The following is a 21,695-nucleotide window of genomic DNA, read 5'->3' as shown; positions in this document are numbered from 1 at the left end:
CACTACCACCTTTCTTTACTCCACCCCATTCTCTCATTCCCCCTCACACTCTAACTCATCAAACTAACTGCTAAAACAACCTCTCTAGACCTATTTTAGGAACTCTCCTGCATTTTCCACTCTATTTTACCCACCTTCCTATTACTCACCTCCTATGAGTATTGCCTTATTTGCCAAATTATCCCTTTCTCGTGCAGCAATGCTCACCTGTTTGATCTTACTTTATATTAACTTTTATTTGTGTGTATTATGTTACTCATAACCAAATGAAGAATTAATTATTTGCTTGTTATCTTATTGTTACTTGTATAACCTGTACAGTGAATGCATTACTTGCTTAATTTGTATTGTGAATTTTCTTTTGTATACTTTGTACTGTAGAGCTTTTCTCTCCGGGCCTCTGCTGAAAAAGGGCACAAACTCAGTCGGACTATCCAGGTCAACAAATGTCAAATAAATAAAAAAATAAATAAATAAACAAGTGGCAGAAATGAGATTCCCAAACACAGTAGTTGTGAGATGAAGGAGTGAGGAGCTCAACTATCCAGAAAGAATTCAGAGTGTAGCCACTGCTCCTATGTGCTGAGAGGTGGTTGGTGTCTGCCCTGGAAGATGCAGCAGTCACTGTGTACTTGGGAGAAGACACTGGGGAAAATCCAGGACAGATGGAAGAACTATATCTCTCAGTTTGACTGGGAATGTCTGGGGATCCCACAGGATAAGCTGGAAACTGCTGCTGTGACTAAAGAAGTCTGGTGCGCCCTGCTCAGCTTGTTTTTACTGTGACCCTCACCAAGACAAAACGTTTAAGAAAATGAATGAACTGCAAACAGAAACGTTTTTAAACAAACTCAATAAGGGCAATTTTGTTCCTTATTGCTTCCAGTCCTATTTGTGTAGAATTTGTTATTGTAGTGCAGTAAAACAATGGAATTTACTTTTGAACTGCTCCTTGGAAAGGAAGTTTACCTGAATATGAACATATCTAAAGTCAAAGAGATGTTTATCATAGATACAGACTGAAAATATTTTTCCCTAACTAAAATAAACAGCTTAGCAAAAGCCAGAAAAACACATTATATGACAAGGTAAAAATCCTCACTCTACATATATATATAAAACAAGGTATAAATACTGGGTAAGAAAAAAACAAGACATAAATACTGGGTAAGAAGAAAAGGTACAATCCAGAGCAGACTTTCTTTCCTAACTGACATAGCTGAGGATTATAAACAGGCTTGTATAGAATGAGATAAATAAGTTGTATACATTTTTACAGTCCACTTACTAGCACATAAGTAAGAAAGGTTGTGGACTGTTAGCAACAACAGGACACCAGGTTTGATTCAATAAAAACAGATGATAACAGGCTGGAACTAGCTCATAGTCCCACAGTTCAAACCTGAAGCATGCCATCTACGTGAACAGATTGCTATACCTCATTTCTGCTAGGTACCATTCGGCACATGGGTATATATTGTAATGTACACATGTAGAAGATTTGCACAATCTCCAAGTGTTCATCAATTTGCACCAAAAATATGGAAATACTTAGTGCTACACTTATTAGAAACAGAATAATTTACACATTAAAAACGTGTTTTAAATGACTAGAAGATATTTTAAAGAACAAGCTTTTCGTACCTAAACAATATGCAGAGAATGTGCTAAACCCAGCGAAAAACCAGACCCAAGTAGGAATATGATCATGACCAAAACCTGATGAGAAAAACAGAAAGTATGCAGTCAGTGTGAGGTTTCTTATTTTACTGAGTAACAATAAAGCATTCTGCAAAATATATTCAATATGTGCAGACCATATGAATAAAGTTTGGCAGCTCAGTGTTGTGAATAGATTAGCAATCATACATTTGTGAAAATTATTATAACTGACAAATGACAGTACAAGGACATTTTTCAGAGATCATAGCAAAGCAAAAGCTGATGAAATAAGCACCATATGGCTCGATGGGTAATTCAAGCATCAATAAAGTATTAATTAAAAAAAAAAGATGAAATGGAAATTCGGCAATTAAATCAGTTCTGCTTTCTGAGCTTGTGACAAGCCATTTAAACACCAAATGTTTTTTTTTTATTTTTCTTTTATTGCACTCAGTCATACATACATATGGATCACTTCATTTATTGTTATGGACTTAATATCACATGCTTATCATGTATAATTCAGCTGCAAAATTTCATAAAACACTATACCAGCTGGACTGATCTGTGATGATGCAGTCTCTTAAGGTTAAGATTAATTTAAGTACTTTAAACAGAATATATAATGCTTATTTATTTTTATACATTTGTTAACTGGGTAATCCCAATGGACACAAGTGTCTCTTTCCAGGGGTAACCAGAGAGCACTGACTGTTCAAGTGACTTGCTCAGTCACAGTACACAAATGGAGCTGGAAAGAAACAAATTCTGTATCCTCGACTGTAAAAGGTTATCAAAGTTCTGTCATATCTTTGTTCATAAAACCACTTCCCAAATTGCTGCATCTAAAGGAGCAGTGTGTGTGTATGTGTGTGTGTGTGTGTGTGTGTGTGGGGGGCTTATCTACACATGCTTGATGAGAAATTGCTCGAGTGTCAGTAGCTTGCAGAAAAAAAATAGATCAACAGCATAATCCAGAACAATTTTTCCCACTGGAAATTATTGCTGGTGCGATTTCTAACTGTGCCCTGGTAATGATTCACTTTTTAGGGAGATTTCTCTCTTCTTTGAGTTGGAGTGACTGTGGAGTTGGTATATATTAGTTTGGAGGAAGTGGGAGACTTTTCCCCACATTGGGAAGAAAAAAAGGAGTTTTTCAGTTTGTTGGTTTTCAGGCATTTTCTTTTTCTTTCATTTGAAATGTCAACTTTTAGAAAGTCAGTGTTTCACAGTAGAACCCTGTTTGTGTGTGTGTGTGTGTGTCTGTGCGCATGTGTGTGTGTCTGTGCGCATTTGTGTGTGTGTGTGTCTGTGCGCATGTGTGTGTGTGTGTCTGTGCACGTGTGTGTGTGTCTGTGTGCATTTGTGTGTGTGTGTGTGTGTGTGTGTGTGTGTGTGTCTGTGCGCATGTGTGTGTGTCTGTGCGCGCGTGTGAGTGTGTTTCTTAGCCAGCTTCTTTGTACAAAGGAGAATGCAAAACTTGATTCCAGACTTTCCCAAACCGTTCCATCTTATTCAATGGAATATAAGTTTCATATGTGCACCCTAAAAGTCAATAATTACTACTCTTGTATAATGTAATATTTAGAATTCACAGCAAGAAGAGCTGACTAGGTAGAAAGTCTGACTAAGGTGGGACAAAATAAAACTTCATGTCATCATTCGTATGGGGACTGCTCACTGTGCCTTTCTTACATGCTATTCTAAATTAATGCATTGCAGCATATTAAGGATGAAATTATATAAGCACTGCAAAGTTTGCTCTAGTCTGGTCTTCTCACCCAGATGGTACTTTTTTTCAGTACAGAGCTTCAAAGAGTCTTCTATAACTACTATATACGGCATCAGTATTAAATATATACTGCATTTCTTGGTTTAGAAGTTATTCAACCAAGTTTTTTTTAAAAGTAACTTAAGGTACACAGTCAGAATAGGTACTAAAACGTCTTCTCACATTCACCCTACTTAAAAGCACAAAGATCAGGCTCAGTTTTACCTACCTAGCAGTATCATTTTGCCAGAATCATGCATGCAGAAAAGTCCTTTTAGCAGTCACAGGAAATGCAAAGTTCTTCCATATGTATACATTTCTAAAAGCAAAATGCTGATAGATTGGTATTCTGGCAATACCAGTGCATTCATAACCAGCTAAACCTTTGTGTATTTCTACTGCAGATAATGGCCTAACAGTACAACAATGCATTTAATTTAATCTCTTGCCTGTGGTGGGGCTTCCTATAGTTAAAAATATACACACACACACACACAAACGCACTTGCTCATTCTCCTGGCTGCTTTTCTCCATAAGCAATCTAGCTCTGCCTTCCTAAAAAAACTATATGCAGTGTTACAACTGGGAACTTGCTCTGGTATTTCCTGCATGTACACAGACTTTTTTCAAAGCCCATGAATTTGTACACACAATTTCCCTAGTTCTACTAGTGCACTCAAGCCTGTCTCAATGGTTAACTGAAAACATCATAAGCAAATGGTTGGAAGCTCCTCCGGCTGTTATCATGTAGAGCATGTGAATATTTTTAAAATGTGGCATTTCAGTTCTAAGAAAAAAGTGACACAGCATTTGATGTTTCCATAGCATTCCAACTACTGATAAAATCACAATACATTCTGAAATTTCAGCAAAGTTTATTAAAACTGTATATTTACTACATGCTAAGGCTAGCACTGTTGTACAAGTAAACTTACCAAAACAGTTGATGTTCTAATAGAGAACTGTTGCAATAGCCTAAGTTATATGGGTTATATCCTTGCCTAGCATATGACTACTGGCCAGCTTTCAAGGTGCCCAAACTGCCATTGGCTTGAGTACAGCCACATAAGAGTCAGGTTTGGCATCAAAACTTTCAAAGCTTTCTTGCCCCAAGAAGACAGGCTACAGCCATGAAAGGAAAAAAAATGCTAGGGACTAGATTTAGTGTTACAAAGTGTCGTGTAACTGAATTACAGGTTTACATGAAGGTGTTTTACATAAACACTTTTATAGTATCTTTTCCCATAATAGTCCATGGAGAAGTAAGCAAAGCATTATTTGCTTAGTTTATTTAGGATACTATAATCAGTCTATGCATATTTTTAATAAATACACATGGTGCAAGATACATATTCTCATTCTTCCTCCAACTGGGGAGTTGGGAGTCCAAAGAGATTATAAATAAATAAAATGATACATGATATATATATATATATATATATATATATATACATGCATACATACACATGGGCTCTACCTGATTTATCAATGCACACATTTCACCAGGTATGGAAATACTGGCATTTTTCATTGGTGGTGCAGTTGTTCGAATTATGTAAAGACTTAACTTAATTAGTTAGACATAAGTTTTCCTCTTTCTTTGAGGCTGTGCAACCCTGAAGTTAATATATTTAATTTTAAGGGTATGGCATCTCAGCCTCCAAATCAGTGTTGTGGGAGTGGGGGGAGAAACCCTCCACATAACGTTTTTTGTTTTACGTTTTGTAATCAGAAATGTAACCCATTGGTTTACATTTGTGATCACATTTTCAATAAATTTGTGAAAATTAATGGTAATCACTGATGAGTTTGTTTGAGGTTTTGTGTTTTGAACAAACTTAACAATGATTATGCATTATAAAGTAATAGCTGTGTGTGTGTGTGTGTGTGTGTGTGTGTGTGTGTGTGTGTGTGTGTGTGTGTACAAATATATATATATATATATATACACACACACACACACACACACACACACACACACAGTCTAAACATTTTGACAATTACTAATCAATTCATAACCTTAAAAAGACAATATATATATTTTTTATTCCCATTCTTGCTGATCATCAGTCTTCACCTCTGCCACCTAGTTGTACCATCTGCTCCCCTATCACTAGGGTCAAAGATTGGGTTGACTGTGAGTGGGACCATCATACTGCAAACTATGGTACTTTTCTGTGCATGGTCCTATCCCTCTGATGTAAATGGCTTCTGCAGTGAGTGAATGCATGCAGTGGGACACTACAAGACAAACATTTCACCTCTGTGGTGACATGCGTATTTATGGTTCCACCCTCAGGCAGCATGCAAAGGAATCCTTTGAGGCTACTCTCTAGCTATACAGTTGTGCTTCTCCTATCTGGGATCTTAGTTTTTATGCCTACCAGTGTGAGCTTAATTTTGCTTTATGTGTCACCATAAAGAACAAGGTAGTCTCAAACTTTTTTACACTCATCCCTCCAGAATAAGCAAAGCAGGTATTGTCCCTTCATTCCTCAAAGAAAGAGGAAAACTTATGTCTAACTAATTAAGCCTTTACATAATTCGAACAACTGCACCACCAATGAAAAACACACTTCGTCAGGTTTTCCACTATTAGGGCTGATACATGAATTCCCAGTTGCCTGGGACATAGTCAGTGCTTTACTTCTCTATGCCAAAGAGCCAAACTACCACTTGCAATTCTACAGTAGCATAACATAAAAGTAATGCGGTGGTGGCTACAAATGAAAGGAATGGAACTTCTACACATGAGGGAAGTGCAGGAAGTTATCCCGTCAGTAGTGAGCTGGTTATGAACTCTACAACTTAATTAACTATGATTCCTGTAATAGAAGTCACTATAGAAATCATGCGACCATGCCAAACTGAGTCTGACAATGTCTGCTTCTCAGAAAACAATGCCGTGAACTACACAGTTGTCACTGATAAGCTACACTGTATTACAGACCAAGAATTTCATATAACAGTTGTTAGGGCCACACCATGACTGCTGTCTCTCTCTCAGACACTAAACTGAACAGCATGTGGATGATCCTACAGCAGGAAAATAAGGACAGTACTGATATGAGTAAACAAGCAAACCTTGAGTGAGTCATACATTGATAAAATACATGGTATTTTACGTCTTAGCAAGCAAAGTAATAAATCCCTACTTCAGACTGTATCCACAGATTCAGATGGAATTTCATATGCCATATTCATTAACAAATAATGACGGCTAATGCCATATTCCATGGAATGTGTCTGTGGTGTACCTGACGTATGACAGTACTATAAGAGTATACGCCACCAGACCTGCAACACATGAACACTATACATATTGACAAGTATTTCTGTTTTACAGAGCTATACAGACATATGGTATACTGATATTTTGTGGCATGGACAATGCACTGACTGGGACAATGTAATATAAAAGTCCTGCTCACCTGCATGGTGATGAGTAGTGGGAACACATTTCTATCATAGGAGTATACAAGACTCAAATACAACATTCCAAAACAATGCTTTCACAATAAAATATATTCATACTGATGTATGTGCCTACATCCTTCTATCAGAAAACAGTTTCAACAGTCTGCATGCAACTTACATTCACTCTAGGCCCATATCTTGGAAACATTGATATAACAGGCTCATAGGTGCATATAGGCAAATAACCACATGTCCCTTTTATATCCAATCTCTCCCCTGACAAGATGTTGCAGCCCTAGATTATTTTAAGGGGTATATTTAGGTTCAGGCTTAGGTAGTCAGGCATTTACAAGCTGCCTCTGTTCATTAGAGACAAAGGTGCTAGATCAAGGGTGAATTTTCAATTCCCTATCCAGTGGTCCAAGTTACACTTGAATTTGGTTAGGGAAGGACTCTGCTTCACATGGCTGGGAAGCCTGTTCCAGAGTAACGGTAGTCTCTGAGACACATACTTGTCCCTCCAACATGTATTTAAGTCACAAGCAAGGTTTAAATCTCTAGATTAGGTCATTCTGATGCTTATTTGTTTTGTAGATATGCAGAAGATCCATCACAGTGGGATCCAAGGATGTCTTGTATGCCAAACACAGATCACCCTTCAGCAGTTGGTAGGAGACAGCATACAAGGACAGAGCTTTGAGGCAATCCACACAGGGCATGTTGTTTATGTCCAGTATTCTTTTTGTGAGGAACCTCTTATGATGTTCCAGTTGTTGCATGTGCCTGGTCATGTACATACCAAAGGTGATACTGTACATGTTTACTGTTGTGGACACGGCTGAATACAGTGGAACAATGACTTCCTTAGACTTAGCTGCCATATCTTTGCTTGTAAGATGCACAACACACAATGATTTCCTTACTGCCATACACCAATAATGGTCAAAGGCCAGGTTACTGTCTACATGTGTGCCCAAATCCCTAACTACTGGATCTACTCTTATGGGTGTGTTATCAAAGAGGTAGTTTCCAAGGGTAGTCAAATTCTCAAAGGATAATATTATGCATTTCTTGGCATTGAATTTTAGACTGTGGAGCTGGCATCAGTTGTTTGTCTGTGTCAGTCCTTCTTGGAGGATATTTGTGTCTTCGGTAGATTCTATGACTTTACCTAGTTTGCAATTGTCTACAAAGTTGTATAACCAGAGACCCATGGCTTTGTTTGGACCTAGCACAGAGCTTTAAGGGACTCCACTAGTGACCAACTTCGTTTTGGTGGTGGACACTCCTATCCTAACTTCTTGCATTCTGTCTGTGAGCTGTCTTGCTATCCATGAGGTGATATAGGGGTTTATACCTAATTCCATGAATTTTTCTACAATGTCCAAGTGGGATATTGTATCAAATGCTTTGGTCAGGTTGGTAGGCAGTTTACACCATTTTGCAATCATCCATTGTTTTGGTGAACTTCTTGAAAAAGACCACTAGTAAGAGTAGGCATGACCTGCCCTTGATGAAACCAAACTGAATAGGATTTAGTGTCTGAAGGTTTCCTACATCAATGTTAATCATTTCCAATATAATTCTTTCCATGGCTTTGCATATGAGATTAGTCAGATTTATGGGCCTGTAGTTACTGGGGTCCATAAATGGCCAAGCTTTATATAGAGAGATGGCCATTGCAGTTCTCCAATCATGTGGCATGAAGCTTGTCTGCAGGCTACAGTTGAATAGTAAGAAAAGTGGTCCAGATAGGTTGTATTTCATGCTATTTAAGAGGCATCCTGGGATATTACCAGGGCCCATCGATGGCAGAATGCATTGAGGACCTGCCCCATACTGATAGTTGAGGAGTTTTGTTCAATGGTATTTCCAAATGGGTGGCTGGGAAGAAATGAGGGTTAAAACTGGAGCCAAATGTGTTGGCTAGTAGATTTGCTATATCTTCTGGCTCAGTGTAGGTGGATCTAATTACAATTAGTTCTGTACATTGTTGCATAATGCCTTTGAGGTTATAGACATAGCTAAAGAAATCTTTACAGTTGTCCATGGCCTGTGATGCTCTTTTTACCCTCAAATTTGACTTTGGTAGACTTGATTTGCATCTAAGTTTCTTGTTTAGATTGGTGAGACAGCTTTTTTCCTGCTGGGAGCTGCACTTCCTAATTTTTGCCATGATGTTTTTCCTTTTGCTATATAACCTATTGATGTTGGAATTCCACCAGGGTGGCTTGTTCTTTGAGTTTGCTCTTCCTGGTAGGCACAGCTATCTCTATGGATCTATTAACATGGCTGTATAGGGTTCCTGTGAACAATTCTGCAATGGTGATGGTGTTCTCATGGTTTGAGAGGCTTGAATGTTAGTCAGGTTATCACTTAATAATAGGAAGTTTGCCTTAGAATTAGTTTCAGGGCTAAGTAAGGCCCTGGGTTTTATTTTTATTTTAATGGGTAACAGTTTTATGCTCGGACCTTACTACATAGGACATTACACTGGAAGGTGCAGCATTCACCCAAGTTAGTAAGGACCAGATCCAGAAAGCTTGAGCCCTTAGTGGATGTATGGACTATCTGGACCAGGGTGCTTGAATTTACAAAGTCCAAGAATCTCAGGGCCTGCAAGTTTGGAGTTTTGTATAATTCCCAATTTATAGTGGGGTAGTTCAAGTCACCCATGAATATGGCATTGGGTTGAATGGTGAGTGCATCCAGTAAGCTTAACTATGTGTTATGGGTCATGGAGAGGACCTATAGCTTGCAAGGAAATGGTATAACACTTAGGCTATGGAAACTTGGATGTGGAGAAACTCATGAATATTATCCTGTTTGACCAGCCATGAGGTATGCTTGTTATGTAAATCAAGACAGCTCCACTTTTAGTCCTTGGCTGTGCAGTGACTGGTCTAAATGTGGAAGGTACTGCAGCCCTGCATGGCCGGGGTTCTCTCCACTGCTTGAAAGCATGATTCAATAAATGCACAGATATCTACATTCTTCAGGATGAGGAGAGCTTGAAGGCAATGGAATTTTCTGTTCAGACTCCTAGCACTGAGCAGTTAGACCTTTAGATTGTCTGAAGATGGTTCTTGGTTCTGATATGTTGGAATGTTTGTCAGTTTGGAATTGCCTACAAAAGTCACTATGGGGGAAAGACAATATTATTGCCAATATTTGAAACTCAGGACGAAAAAAGTGCAGACCATCCCTGGCAAAGTGGCATGGTCAGTTGATCATATTGTCCCCATGCTGACAAATACTGTACCGTCTTGGAGCCTCTTGGAGTGACACCAGAACCTAAGCCAATTATTAAAGTCAGTCATCTTCTTTTCATACTGTGGCATCATCCAGCACTTTTACGTCTAAATAATATGTACGTAATAATGCCTGACATGGTAGGAATTATACAGAAATAACAGACCACTGACAGATGTTCTGTAGCCTGCCTGACCCTGCAGGTAGAGGGCTTCCAAACCATAGAAAACATCATTGTGATTATAAAATGGCATGAGTGTGAGTGAATGTGTGTGTGTGTGTGTGTGTGTGTGTGTGTGTGTGTGTGTGTGTGTGTGTGTGTGTGTACCTGTGTACACATGTATGTAGGCATATGTCTGTGAGCTTGTGTGTGTTTGCATGTCTATGTACCTGTGAGTTTGTATGTGTGTATTTAAACTTATGTGTGTGTGTGTGTGTGTGTGTGTGTGTGTGTGTGTGTTTAAGCTAACTACAGAAGGCAATCTTTGGCACAGTAGTACTTTTCTGAGTGAAACTAAACCTACTCGGCTTTGCCTTTTATCATCTGGGGCAACCAAACACAGCTGCACCTATACTGTACTTCTCTCAGTACAGTTGTGACATGGGAAGGAGTTCCAAGTGGAGCTGCAACATTTATAATGTACTTCCTATCAGCAGAGAAGTAAGAAACCATATTTTGAAGTAACTTCAAAAAGTAGCCTTTAATAATGTTATACTTCTCTCTCTCTGTTCTTCAGCTGTGGCTTTCTATTTTCCATTTTACAAGACAAAAACACACTCACTGATCAGCTTTCCAAAGATATATGACAAGAGGGGATACCGTACTGCTGTTTTGCAAATTATGCCTATAACAGCTTCACAATATTTAAAAACAATATTAATCTACAATATGTGTGTCAGACGGCAAGAATCAGTGCAACATTGTGAGCCTTTCTGCCTTGCATAAGACAGCACCAATTGTTCAGTTGTAGGTCAGACACACGTTTTATAAAATTAATGTCATAACTGCTTTACTAAAAAAAATCTCTGAATGTCCAAATAACCCACCATATTTTACTATCATAGCCCATCAATAACATGACAGTATCACACTCCATTTTTACATCGTTAAACATGAAAAATAGCTCACATTAACAATAGCATTTTGCAAACACTGCAATAACTCCAGTTTTGTACATCACATGTTGAGCATTTCAACATGCATGCTCAGCATGTGATGTACAAAACTGGACTTATTATTGTGAACATTTCAGCATGCATGCTTAGTAAATTGTGTCAGTTTGTAAATGACACCATAACTGCCGCAGTTTTCTGTATTCATCTGTAGCAGGACTTAGAAATTAGACATTGAAAACACAGACAAACATACTCATTTCAGACAGGGAAGTCTCCTATAAAGATGAGTACAGTCTTTACAGGATGCACAGGAACTCTGCTTTCCTGATGACTATACTCTTGTAGGAAGCAATGATGTAATGGATCATGAAAGTTGTTTCAGCTTTGTGTTTGACTCACTAATGGATGGGCCCAGGTGAAACCCGATTAGTAAAATTCCATCTGAATGTTTATAGTGCAGTCATTTTCCCCACTGTCCTTTCTTTAAGCTTGGGAGGTTTTTCATCAAATGTAAAAGAGGCATTTATTACCCCACCGTCTTTGATCCCTCTTAGTATAAGGTATTATGGACCAGACTCTAGCCTTCCTTTTTTGGGTAAAGTTATTTAAAAAGTTGTGTATACCCAGACATATTTTTACCTGATATCTTGCTATCTCTTTGACCACAATCTGGGTTTTATATACCATTCTGGTCCTCCTTGATCAGAAGGCTGCATCTTATACTGTGCACCACGGCATCTTGACTGAAAGACTTCATGTTTATTGTGATTTCTCTGGAGTCATGCTCAGTCAGATTGCCTCTTACCTTTCTGGTTGATCCCAGAGAGTAGTATACAGGATTACATTCCTCTAGCTGCTATCCTCTAGACTGTAGGGTGCCGAAAGGTTCTATCATAATGTCGTTGTTATTGTTGCTGTTGTTCACTGATTGCATGCTGAGCCATAGGGAGGTCCTTAGAGGAAAGTTTTGGAGTGATTGACTGGACCCAAAAAGTGTTGGATAGATTGGATATTAAAACAAGAAGGATGCTTCATGCTCACCAAATAATTTATAAAAATCAGTGTATACCAAGAATATATATTCCCCGTTCCAAATGAGGGAAAGGCCTCCATGAAATTGATTACATGTATAGATCTGCAGTCGTGGGACTCCACGCATATCTAATGACTTCACAAAATCCAAATGTAGTGAAAGTTTTGAAACATGAGGAGAATAAATCTAAGATGACTTCTCTGCTTAATTTAACAGAAGCATATCGATGTCAAGCAGGAATGGAAATCAAACCAAAAGTAGATAAAAACCAGGCAGCAACTGAATGTGCTAAAAAATAAAGAAAGAATATAAGGTAAAGGACCAGATGAGAAGACAAGAAATGTTTAAAAAACATAAACATAGTTGCAAGTACAGAAAACTTCTGGAAGAGCCACATGTTGATCAAGAACGATTGCAGGAATGGTTAAGGAGAGGTAAATTCACATGAAGAAATGAAAGGTTAATATTAGCATCCCAAGATAGTGGGCTACGTACATGCTGGTTTACAAAGTCCATTGAACATTTGGGAGAAACAGACATATGTAGGTTTTGTAAAACTGAATTGGAAACAATCACACACCTTGTTGCTGGTTGCGATGCACTAATGGCAGAGGGACTGTATACTGAAAGGCATAATAATGTGGCGAGACTGTTACAGTGGAGATTGTGCAAACATTATGGTATCGAAGTGGCTGAAAAACACTGGAAACATGAGCCACAAAGAATCACAGAAAATGATGAAGTTTATATCACATGGGATCACCCAATAGCAACAGTTCAAAAGATAGATGCTAGAAAACCGGATATAGTGGTCCAAGAAAAGAAGACAAAAGTAGCATTGATCAATGAAATCGCCATACCTACTGACTACAGTGTCTTGCGTAGAGAGAGACACAAAGTCATAAAATATCTTGATCTGCAGGCAGAAATGAGAGCCATGTGGAAGAAAGATACCCAGACATTTCCGATAGTAGTAGGAGCAACTGGTCTTATAAAAAAAAATTTACAATCGTATTTAGATATGTTACCAATTCATGTAAAACCGTACGAATTGCAGAAGGGGTTATTACTGGGCACATTGCGGGTGCTGCAAAGAACACTTTTGGCTGACATCAACGAGTGAAACAATACTAATTTCATGAACTTTAATTGTACTTTGACTTAGGAATGGGGTCCATTCCCGTCATGGTATTAGAAACCCAAAAGACTTGGAAAACTTAAAGAAAAAAAAAAAGAAGGTATATTTCCAACCAGTCTTACACATCTCCTTTGGAGGATTATTTGGAGTCAATTCTCCAAGAGTTACCTGAGAATCACTTCAAGCTCAACCCTTCTGGAAGTGATACAATACTGGTGCAGGCCACTGTATGTCCATCTTGTGAGGCAATACTGGTGCAGGCCACTGTATGTGCATCTTGTCTTCTGCTTGTTTTCTGTCTTAATATGTACTTGGTGGGAACAGACTGGAATTTGGACTCAAGTTCATGATCTTGGCCTTGTTCTTGAAGACATATTGTCACTGAAGAGCCAGTACCAGTTTATCAAAGACATTTTCATCTAAGATATGCTGCCTGAATCATGTGCTTAATTCCATCTTCTGACTTAGCTACAGTGATTCATGGCTTGGTATCCTCTCTCTTAAATTACTGTAATGCTCTTTACCTAGGACTGTTAGATAGTGATCTGGCATAACTACAGAGTACAAAATTCTGCAGTGAGGTTATTGATGGGTATTTACCATTATTCATACCATTCGGTTGCAGGACTTACACCAGTTACCAGTCATTGCCAGTCTTTAACATCTTGCTACATTCCCTAGCTATTTAAAAAATCTGTGGTTTCCAATGTACCAGCAAGGCCCTTTATGTCATCAAGGGAACATCTGCCAGGCTGAAGATATTTATCCTTTGTATACCATGCTACTGTCTTATGTAATCGACTCCTTTTTCTGATTTGGGCTTGTGAGTCAGAGGCCTCCTTCAAGAGATTCCTGAGGTATTATCTCTTTTGGTGAGCTTTTTAAATTCTTCATGGTGTACTGTACCGAAATTTGATATTCACTTTCATTTTTTTCCTATGTATTTTATGTATGTCTTAACTGTTATTTTACATAATTTTATAATACTTATTTTGTACAATGGATACACAATAAGCATTTAAGTACCTTTATAAATAAGTATTTGACCCATGGTTTCAATGGTTCAACTGGCAGCACACTCGTTTTTGTTGCTGGAAGACCAAAGACAAACATATATATATATATATATATATATATATATATATATATATATATATATATATATATACATGTACATATACTCACATACACACACGTGTGTGTGTGTGTGTGTGTGTGTGTGTGTGTATGTTTGTATGTATGTATGTACACACAAGAGATCTACAATTCCCAGGTGGGGAAATATTCCCTTTCACTAGGGATTATGCAATGTCTGAGTTAGTGTATATTATTGGGGGGCTTGCCCCCAATGCAAAATACTTGCTTTTGGTTTAACCAACTCTGAGGTAATTCCCCAGAGCATGTGTACAGTGTGTTAATGCTTTGTGTTTCGACGTTTGCATGTCGATATCCCAAATTTCGACACTGTAGTCTTTTAATCACAAATAAAAGATCCATATAAAATGTGTGTGAATCTGCATATAATTAAGGTTTACCAACAACAAAAAAAGCCATCAACTCAAGTGTTTAGTGTCAGGTAGGGTGCTGGTAAAGTGCGTGATGGCCAATCCCTGGCCCAGCAATCAAGGAGCCTCAATCCTTACCACTAACACCAGGGAGGGTGTCTCATATAAGAAAGGATAACAAATACACACAGTAAAGTACAATTTCCCTTAAGCACACACAGAGATCACAGTCAGTCTGGGGCTGGTTGCTCCCTTGCTCCCCAGGTCCCCAGTAAGACTCCCCACTGGCACATCTATAGGGTCCAGATCTCAGCCTAGCTGGCAAGTTAGCCTCCAGTACACTCTCTGTCCCACCAGTGCTTCATGCCCCTGCCCAGGTAGTTGACACACCACATACACTTTGAGATAAGTATTTATACAACTTCACAGACACTCCTGGGAAAGGCTGACACAGATTCTCCAGCTGTGCCCCTTTACCCATACTATACAGTAGTAATAACTGCCACTACCAGCTAATAATTATCAGCTACCCAAAGGCCCTTAAAAGGGTGCCCAATTATTACTGTGCAATATTATTATCCAATTGGTAAGTGTGACTAATCAGTCTAAGGCTTATTAGAGTGGCCTTGTACAATAAACTCTACAAATATGCAATGTACTCTAGATCTTAACTTAACTCTACACAAACCAGACACATGTAAAAGGTTTTTAAAATATTTAATAATAAATAATTAAAAACACAAGACAAGACTACTACACCACAGTGCTATTCAAGAGTTCAGAGATCACACAGAAACTTAAAACAATACAGTAGGAAAGTTCTGATATAACAGAAGAACACTTAGGTCTAATCGTTATAGTCCTAGCTATTTCTACAAGAAAACATATTTCTAAGATACTACTTACATAAATAGAGCATAAGGCAGTGCTGAGAGCTGGATATCAAGATCAAAATGCTTACAGTATCTCTCTCAACAATAGTTTTTAAAATCACTGAAACATTTCTGCTGGGCCCTCCCAGACTACATCATTTTGACACTTAGGTTTTCCCAGTATACACATTACATCATTTTGACACTTAGTCTGGAATTCCCAGGCCAATAGGCTACAATATTTAACAATCTAACACCTACTCAGGAAACTAAAACAATGAAAGATATTTCACATGTGCACTCCAATAATTATTCCTTAAGTTAAAACAATAGAAAGAATGTGTTCAGCAAGCCTCTTCAGCACCACTATTTAGATCAAAGGGTATGCAACACATAATTTTAACTTCAAAAGAACAGATGTGAAATGCTTGGCTTAGTTTTCCTTACAGCAGATGGCAATGTTGCTACAATCTTGAAGTTCGCATTTTACAGTGTTTTCTTTCATTTATGAAACAAGCCTGTATTTTACATTTATATTTACAAATGACAGAATTATGTATCAAATTCTATTTGGCTAGGCTAGCAGCCTTCACCCATCTTCCCCAATCTTCACCCATCTCTACCCAATCTTCACATCTCTACCCCCCGGAGAACTCAAGCTAGTTTTTCAAGTGACCCTTGAGAAATGCTGCTTGAGAGGGTTAGGTCTATCTGGGTACCTCACCTCATTCCCTGTCTTGAGAGCCCATCTGCACTGGCATTGCTAATCCCACTGCAGTGCTGCACTGACATATCACAGGTTCATAGGTAGGTACTAGGCTATCGGCCCAAGGGCCTACGTAAGCCTAGCCAGCAATGTACCATAGCTTACGCCACCCAAGAAAGTTATTTTCCTGTGCCACAGTCCAGCAGAGAGACAGAAGTGATCCCTGGGGTGTATTTCCTACTTTCATCATATGCTTGCAACCCCAGGCGCCATCTTAGCAATTTGGCATTTTGATGACTGGCTCTGTTTAACCATGTTAGGGGGTTGTGATCTGTCATTACAGTGAATTTTCTTCCATGCAGATAAGGCTGAAGTTTTTGCACTGCCCACACTATGGCTAGACATTCCTTTTCTACAGCTGCATAGCATGCCTCCCTAGGTTGGAGCCTATGACTGAGATAAACCACTGGGTGCTCTTCCCGCTCTGAAGAAATCTGGCTAAGTACAGCCCCCACCCCATGGTTCGAAGCATCCACTTGCACAACAAATTCTTTGCTGTAATCTGGACTGGCTAACACAGGGGGTCCTCCAAAAGCTTCTTTAAGCTTCTGAAATGCCTGTTCACTTGCTGGGATCCACACTATCTTATCTGGCCTGTTCTTCCTTGTCAGGTCCGTGAGGGGAGCAGCTATGGTACTATAACTGGGGATGAACTTTCTGTAGTACCCTGCTGTCCCTAAGAATGCCCTCACCTGCTTTTTGGTAAGACGTGCAGTCCATGCCTGAATGGTTTCCACTTTGGCAGGTTCTGGCCTTATCTTACCACTCCCCACTCTATGTCCTAGGTAGGAGACCTCTGCCATACCCACCTGACATTTGCTCGGCTTAATAGTCAACCCTGCCCTCTGTAGTCTGCCCAGCAACTCCCTGACAGGCTGAAGGTGCTCTGTCCAGGAATGGCTGTAGATGGCAATATCATCTAGGTAAGCAAGGGCAAACCCTCCTGCTCCTGCTAGGATATTATCCACCAGCCTCTGGAAAGTCGCTGTGGCATTCTTCATCCCAAAGGGCATTTTTGTGAACTCGTACAAGCCAAAAGGAGTCATAAAGTCTGACTTCTCTCTGGCACTGGGAGTCAAGGGCATCTGCCAGTAACCCTTGGTACGATCAATGGTTGTAAGATACTTAGCCCCACCCACCTGCACTAGGGCTTCATCTGTCCTAGGCATGGGGTAAGCATCTGACTCTGTGTGACTATTTAATTTCCTGTAGTCCACACAGAACCTGGTGCCGCCATCCTTCTTTGGCACCAATACCACTGGCGAGGCCCAGGGACTGCTGGACTCTTGAATCACCCCTAGTTTCAACATCTCCTATACCTCTTCCCTCAGAGTCTGGCTGACACTCTCAGGCACCCTATAAGGGGCCTGCCTAATAGGCCTTTGGGGTCCTGTATCCACCTGGTGTTGCACCAGGTGGGTGCACCCTGATTTCTTAGTGAACATGTCCCCAAATTCCTGCAACACTGCTCGGACTTCTTGAACCTGGGTAGGAGACAGCTGCTGGGACATTGCTACCCCTTCCACTGAGGTATCAGCCTCACTGAGGAGATCAGTCCCCAGACCTCCCTCAGACTCCTCCTGCAATCCACTGCAAATACTCAGCACAACGGCCTCCCTATCATGATAAGGTTTCATCATGTTAACATGGTACAATCTGTGCCCTGGCCGTCTGCCTAGCAGTTCCTCCATGTAGTTAACATCACTTACCTTTCTTACCACTTTGCAGAGTCCCTCCCAAACTGCTTGCAGTTTGTTGTGTTTGACAGGAATGAGAACCATTACCTGCTGCCCCACAGCATACTCTCTAGCTTGAGCATTCCTGTCATACCACACTTTTTTCTGTTGTTGGGCTTCTGCCAGGTTCTCCGGGGCCAAGCCGTTGAGTTCCCTGAGCCTTGTCCTGAGGTTTAGGACATATGCCACAACAGACTCCTTGTGAGACTCACACTCACCTTCCCACTCATCTTGAATTAAATCTAGAGGTCCCCTCACCCTATGCCCATACAGTAACTCAAAGGGTGGAAAACCTGTGGATTCCTGGGGAACCTCTCTGTAAGCAAACAACAGATGGGGCAAATATTTGTCCCACTCCCTCTTAAACTGATCTGCAAATGCCCATAGCATGGACTTGATTGTAGAGTTTAACCTCTCAACAAGACCATTAGTCTGGGGATGGTAGGGTGTGGTCTTCATGTGCTTCACCCCACAGGACTTCCACAGACAAGCCAGCAGGTCTGACATGAAATTGGCACCTCTGTCAGTCAGTATTTCTTTTGGGAAACCTACTCTGCTGAAAATCTCTAACAAAGCATTTGCCACCTTCTCTGCTTCAATGGAGGACAAAGCCACTGCCTCAGGGTATCGTGTAGCATAATCTACAACCACTAGGATATACTTTTTCCCTGTGGAACTTGGGGTACTCAGAGGACCCACAATATCCATAGCTACATTCTGAAATGGCTCCTCAATCACAGGCAAAGGTATCAAAGGAGCTCTCACCTTGCCTCCTGCCTTGCCTACCTTTTGGCACTGCTCACAGATCCTACAGTACCCTGTTACATTTCTGGAAATTCCAGGCCAATAGAAGCTCTGCATAATACACCTCTTTGTATGTTTTATGCCCATATGACCTGCAAAGGGAATATCATGGACTATGGCTAGAAGGGCCAGATGGTAGGCTCTAGGCACTACCAACTGCTGTACTCTCACCTTCTTGCCCTCCCTCAGGGGTACAATCTCTGTACAGTAACCCTTTGTCCCAGTATATAGATTCCCCCTTCCCTTGAGAATCGGGTGCCTCCCTAGCTACCTGCCTCAGGCCTTGCAATGCAGGGTCCGAGAGCTGAGCCTGTCTCAACTCTCTCCTTGTAACCCTTCCCAGCTCCCCTTCCACAGGAAGTCTGGCATCCTCTGACAGTGGTGCCTCACTGTCAGCCTGGGTACTACTACTCACCTCTACCTTTGCAGTCACTCTGTCCACAGGACAATCAGTACCCACAAGCAGCTGTGGCTCACATTCAGTCTCACTGCTACACAGTAGCTCCCTTCCTGAAGTAACCACCTCAGCAGTCCTGGCTGCAAGTATGCAATCTGTCTGGGTCTCCCCCAGGCTACCAGACCCACATGCTTGTCTCCTAGCCTCACTGTGCTTAACTGCATACGTACATGGTACTGCCTCATCCAAATCCTTCCCTCTCAGGACATCTGCAGGATGGCAGTTCCATACCTCTGTTGTCTCAAGACAACCTACTATTGGCATTTTGTCTTTCCCACTTACTGGCTCCCTCACCTTTGGTTCCCCACCTTGCCTCCATAGACACTTGTATGCCACATGGCCCCACTGGTTGCATTCAAAACATTTTACCCCAGCTCCTGGATGTGTACCTGGACTAGTGGCTTCCTCTGCTACTGGCAGATTCTGTTGTGGCAGTCTGTGCTGCCATGGTGGGTTCCTTTAGACCCATGAGCAGTACTGAGGGTCCCCTTCCTGTGCAGGACTGCCCTGCTGGCCAGGTATAAGTCTCCCTTCTTCCCAACTAACCTGAAGTAGCACATTGTCTATCAGCTAACCAGATCCTCACGTCCTCAGGCAAAGTGCTAATGGCTTCTTCCCTCACCAAAAGGTCTGCTAACCCTTCAAACGTGGTGACCTGACATCCACTCACCCAGCTATGAAAATAAGTGCTCAGTTCAGCAACATATTCACATACATTTTCATCTGCCTTGCATCTATGCTCACAAAACCTTTTCCTATACATTTCAGGTGTTAGCTTAAAACATTCTAAAAGACATTTTTTACAGCAGTATAATCAAAACGGAGTCAGGCATTTGTGATATACAAGTTACAGCTTTCTCATGGAGTAAGGGGGTCAGGAACCATACCCAGAGCCTTTGGTCAACACTATACTGTTTGCATACCCTCTCAAACATATGAATGAAACTATTAAAATTATCCCCCTCTTTAAATTGCGGAAGAAATTTACTGACCTGTTGTGCTTCTGGGGGTCCAGTTACTCCCTTCCCCATTACCTCCACGACTCTGGCAAAGAGTCAGCATTTCCCTATCATGCTTCCTCTGACGCTCCTTTTCTTCGGCTTCTATCTCCAAATGCCTGGTCTCCAACTCAAGTCTCTTTAGCTCCAGCTGGATTTTTAAGTTGACTGCATAAAGGTTGAGCTGTCCATTTTCTGACTGTCCTCCGGGATGCTGTTTTCTGATGCAGCTGTAACCAAGGCTGCAATCAGGTCTGCCTTAGTCAGGTTTCCATGCACCAGTCCCCTAGCCTGGCACATCCCCACCAGCTGGCTCCTTGTCAGCTTTCCATACTCCTCTGCTGACAGGCTGCCTGCTCACCCTGACTAAGCTAACAAAAGAAATAAAACAATTGTGATCTGAATTCTGAGTATTCACTGCATGGCTATTTTAGAGTACAAAACACCTTCAGAGATCACTGCACATAAGCTACAGGATTAACTCTACCCACACCAATACAAGCCAATTAGTATGTGAAGTGGAACCCACCACTGCAAACCAGAATGAGGATATCTTATCTCAACCACTACCCCCACAATGTGATGGCCGTGCCCTGGCCCAGTAATCAAGGAGCCTCAATCCTTACCACTAACACCAGGGAGGGTGTCCATATAAGAGGAAAGGATAACAAATACACACAGTAAAGTACAATTTCCCTTAAGTGCACACAGATCACAGTCAGTCTGGGGCTGGTTGCTCCCTTGCTCCCCAGGTCCCCAATAAGACTCCCCACTGGCACAGCTATAGGGTCCAGATCTCAGCCTAGCTGGCAAGCTAGCCTCCAGTACCCTCTCTGTCCCACCAGTGCTTCGTGTCCGTGCCCAGATAGCTGACACACCACACACACTTTGAAATAAATATTTATACAACTTCACAGACACTCCTGGGAAAGGCTAACACAGATTCTCCAGCTGTGCCCCTTTACCCGGACTATATGGTAGTAATTACTGCCACCACCAGCTAATAATTATCAGCTACCCAAAGGCCGTTAAAAGGGTGTCCAATTATTACTGTGCAATATTATTATCCAATTGGTAAGTGTGACTAATCAGTCTAAGGCTTATTAGAGTGGCCTTGTACAATAAACTCTATAAATATGCAATGTACTCTAGAGCTTAACTTATCTCT

General features: G+C 40.7%; 1 protein-coding gene across 1 annotated transcript in view; it reads right to left on the bottom strand.

Moving 5' to 3' along the window:
- Nucleotides 1-21,695, bottom strand: part of LOC122798020 (ethanolaminephosphotransferase 1-like) — a 1,115,305-nt gene that overhangs the window by 615,866 nt on the left and 477,744 nt on the right. The window contains exon 4 of the mRNA XM_044066615.1: nucleotides 1,645-1,719. Within this exon, the coding sequence (XP_043922550.1) occupies nucleotides 1,645-1,719 (75 nt within the window). The remainder of the gene's footprint in view (nucleotides 1-1,644; nucleotides 1,720-21,695) is intronic.

The sequence above is a fragment of the Protopterus annectens genome, chromosome 3.part1, assembly GCF_019279795.1.
Source record: "Protopterus annectens isolate FY-2018-M chromosome 3.part1, PAN1.0, whole genome shotgun sequence".
In the NCBI taxonomy this organism is placed as follows: Eukaryota; Metazoa; Chordata; order Ceratodontiformes; family Protopteridae; genus Protopterus; species Protopterus annectens.
Note: the sequence above shows the minus strand (reverse complement) of the source record. Positions and strands in the feature narration are given on the sequence as shown.